This window comes from Limulus polyphemus, unplaced genomic scaffold, assembly GCF_000517525.1.
Source record: "Limulus polyphemus unplaced genomic scaffold, Limulus_polyphemus-2.1.2 Scaffold6706, whole genome shotgun sequence".
NCBI lineage: Eukaryota > Metazoa > Arthropoda > Merostomata > Xiphosura > Limulidae > Limulus > Limulus polyphemus.
The window spans coordinates 11056-14260 of NW_013672316.1; the positions used below are offsets into that span (position 1 = coordinate 11056).

The 3205-nt window shown below is 37.2% G+C and overlaps 1 protein-coding gene across 1 annotated transcript in view; it reads right to left on the reverse strand.

Moving 5' to 3' along the window:
- Nucleotides 1-152: 152 nt before the first annotated feature.
- Nucleotides 153-3205, reverse strand: part of LOC106473995 — a 36070-nt gene continuing 33017 nt past the window's right edge. The window contains exon 5 of the mRNA XM_013934681.2: nt 153-2219. Within this exon, the coding sequence (XP_013790135.1) occupies nt 2064-2219 (156 nt within the window). The 3' untranslated portion in view covers nt 153-2063. The remainder of the gene's footprint in view (nt 2220-3205) is intronic.

Below are 3205 nucleotides of genomic sequence, written 5' to 3' on the forward strand. Positions count from 1 at the left end.
TATAAGGGTTGTTGTTTGTAGTTAAGCGCAAAGCTACACAAAGGGCTATCTGTGCTCTGCCCACCACGGGTATCGAAACCCGGTTTCTAGCGTTGTAAGTCCGCAGACATACCGCTGTGCCACTGGGGGGCTATATATAAGGGAAACAACTTTTCATGTCTTAAGATAACCTTTCATTAATCATATATTTCGTCCAGGGGACGAGTACTATAGCTAGTATATATCATATATATATGTTTTGGAACAGTATAGCTGACAGTGATTTCTCGCGTAAAACAACCAGTACAAAACTTCAGAGTTAGTGTACTGACAAAGTTTATGTATTATTTTTAAATGAATTCAGATCACGATTTTTACAGTCTTTTTTTATACACACTTAAAAACAATCCTTATATCCAAAATGACAATTCATTTAATCGAAATGATGAAAATGCTCCAACCGAAAATCGGCTGGCTGCCAACATGGCCGTTTGTTACGATGGGGTGTATATTTAAAAAAAAAAATGTCTCACTCGGTCCTTGCTTACACGACTATATTTTCTGAGACCTCTTTAATAGGTCACAGTATCGTACATATAGGTGGAGGCAACAGAGGCAACTGCCCCAGGAGCCCGCAAAACTCAACTCGTAAAAGGTCCACTTGTGGGACATATAAAGTTAATCCTTCATTGTGCCCAATAACTCGTCTCATGATATTCAGTTCCAGCTCGTATAGCCTCTCTTATTGAGATATACAAAAATGATCACTATTGGAATCCTTTATTGTGCCCAAAGACTCGTCTCATGATATTCAGTTCCAGCTCGTATAGCCTCTCTTATTGAGATATACAAAAATGATCACTATTGGAATCCGGGAGTCGGCCTGAGATACAGTTGGACCTCGTGAAAGGTCTATTTACGAACAGGGCCAGAAATGAATCATCTCTTTACATCCCATCCCACCGTAATATTACACGAAACAGTCGAAAACTTGACTATATTTTATTTATGTTATTATTTACTTACCTAACATTAGTATAGGTTCTGCAGAGGGGGGAAAAAATTTCTCTAATGGCCTCCAGGGGTAATTTCTAAACTGTTGGTACACATTATTAACAATGGAAGCGACACATTTCTTGTAAAAATAATACTAGCAATCACTTGGCAACAGCAACAACATTAGTTTAGTGCGTGTATTAGGTAAACAAATTAAACTTCATATTGATAATACTTTAAAACTAAGATGGTTCGCATTTTGAAAAGATGTCTATATTGTCGTACAATAACAAACATTAAACGTATTTAGTTCTTCATAGGGCTTCACTTTTTCGTCCGTAAATATCTCAACTACTTTAAAATATTGTAATTTTTAAACAAAAAAGAATATTTCATTTTATATTCTGTACAGTAATTAAAAAAAAAGAAGTTATTTATAGGACTAACGTTCTCAGTGGCGTATCCAGGGAGAAATTCCCGTTTGCCCAAAACACACATAGCAGCGCCCTCTTTCATTTTTCTATTTGACAATATTACACACTATATTCTTAAAGACCCAAGTTTTATATTTTCATTATCAATATTTCATTGAAATAAATTTTTTGAAGTTAATATTTCTTGAAAAACCTAGAGATAAATTAATTGTAATCGTTATTTTAATATACACAATAAAATCTTTACTCCGAAGCCAAATAGATATTACAGAATAAATCAATGACTCTTGACGTTAAAGCAGATACAATCACAATTAATGTGGTCATGACAAAATAATAATAACTGAAATAAAAAACTAAAAACAAATATAATAAAAAAACACTATATTGTATGCCCTATCTTCTAAAAGCGATAAAACTTATTTTGAATAGGAAAAAAAAAACCCAAAATATTGAAATTGAGTTTGAAAGATCGAATAACAAGCGTGGTGTTTTTATTTTTTTTTTCACAATTCCTCTCAGGTTTTTCGCCGATTTATCACCCGCCATTTTAGAAGGCAAGGGCCTTATGTTTTCGGGTTATTTTATTCTATATAATTTGTTTTCTTTCAACTGACGATCACATTGTTGCTTGGGTTACCTCGAGTCGTCTTATCATCTTCGTTCGGTACACACACCGTCTTTACATGCCTGGCAGAGGTCGCTGTTGTGCGGCGTACGAGGCTTTCCTGGTCGGCGGCTTCTGTGGATTGGAGGCAGATAGAAACCGTAATAAACCTGCCCCACTCGGTTGTAGACGTTCGCTAAGACCTGTACCAAATACGTACAAAAAACATAATTACTAACGGCTATAGTATTTACTTAAATGGCAACGTGCGCATACTTGTTTTTATGACGTCAAACATATTTACTGCTTACGTTCTAAATACAATATAAAAATAGTATTCCAAATGAGTGCAAACGATACAAGCCCGCATTTAATTTATCTGGGCGTAGGTTGGTCCCATGGTAGAGCTTTGGATTTCGAAACTGGCGAGTCGGTTTAGAATTCGTGGGTTTGTTTGTAATTAAGCACAAAGCTACACAATGGGCTATCTGTGCTCTGCCCACCATGGGTATCGAAACCCGGATTCTAGCGTTGTAAGTCCGCAGACATACCGCTGTGCTACTTGGGGGGGGGGCAGAATTCGTGGGACACCACGAAGTATTCGCTCCACTTTTAAGTTGTGTGCGTTATAAGGGTGACAGTAAATCCCTTAGCGGGGACGGTTAGTGATAGGTTTACTGCTGATTGGCTGTTTTCTCTCTAATTAGTCGTTCAAAATTAGGGACGGTGGCAAATAGCCTTACTAACTTTGTCATGAATACAAAACAAAATTTTAATTTACCATTAGAGTTTTAAAAATTAGATGTCCTTCACAATTTATTCTGACGCAATCATACGTGACTATTCCAGATTTGGATATAATAACGCTCGAGAATCTCGTGCAGGCCGAGGTAATAGTTTTTTTTTCCCGAGATAAAAAGCACAGGCATGGCCTACTGATCAGCGAGTCCGGCTTGTGAATCCGAGGATTCATGGCTCACGGCACGTTACTGCAAAAACGCGCTCCGCACTTTGGCATCGTGTGTGTACGCTATAAGAGTAATGGCTAAATCCCACTATCCGGTCAGACAAAGTAGTCTAAGAATTGGCGGTGGGTGCCGTTGATTAGCTACCTTCTCTCTGGCCTATCACTTTAAAATTAGGAACAATTAGCATAGGTAAACTTTGAGTATCTTTTTTTTTTTTTGCG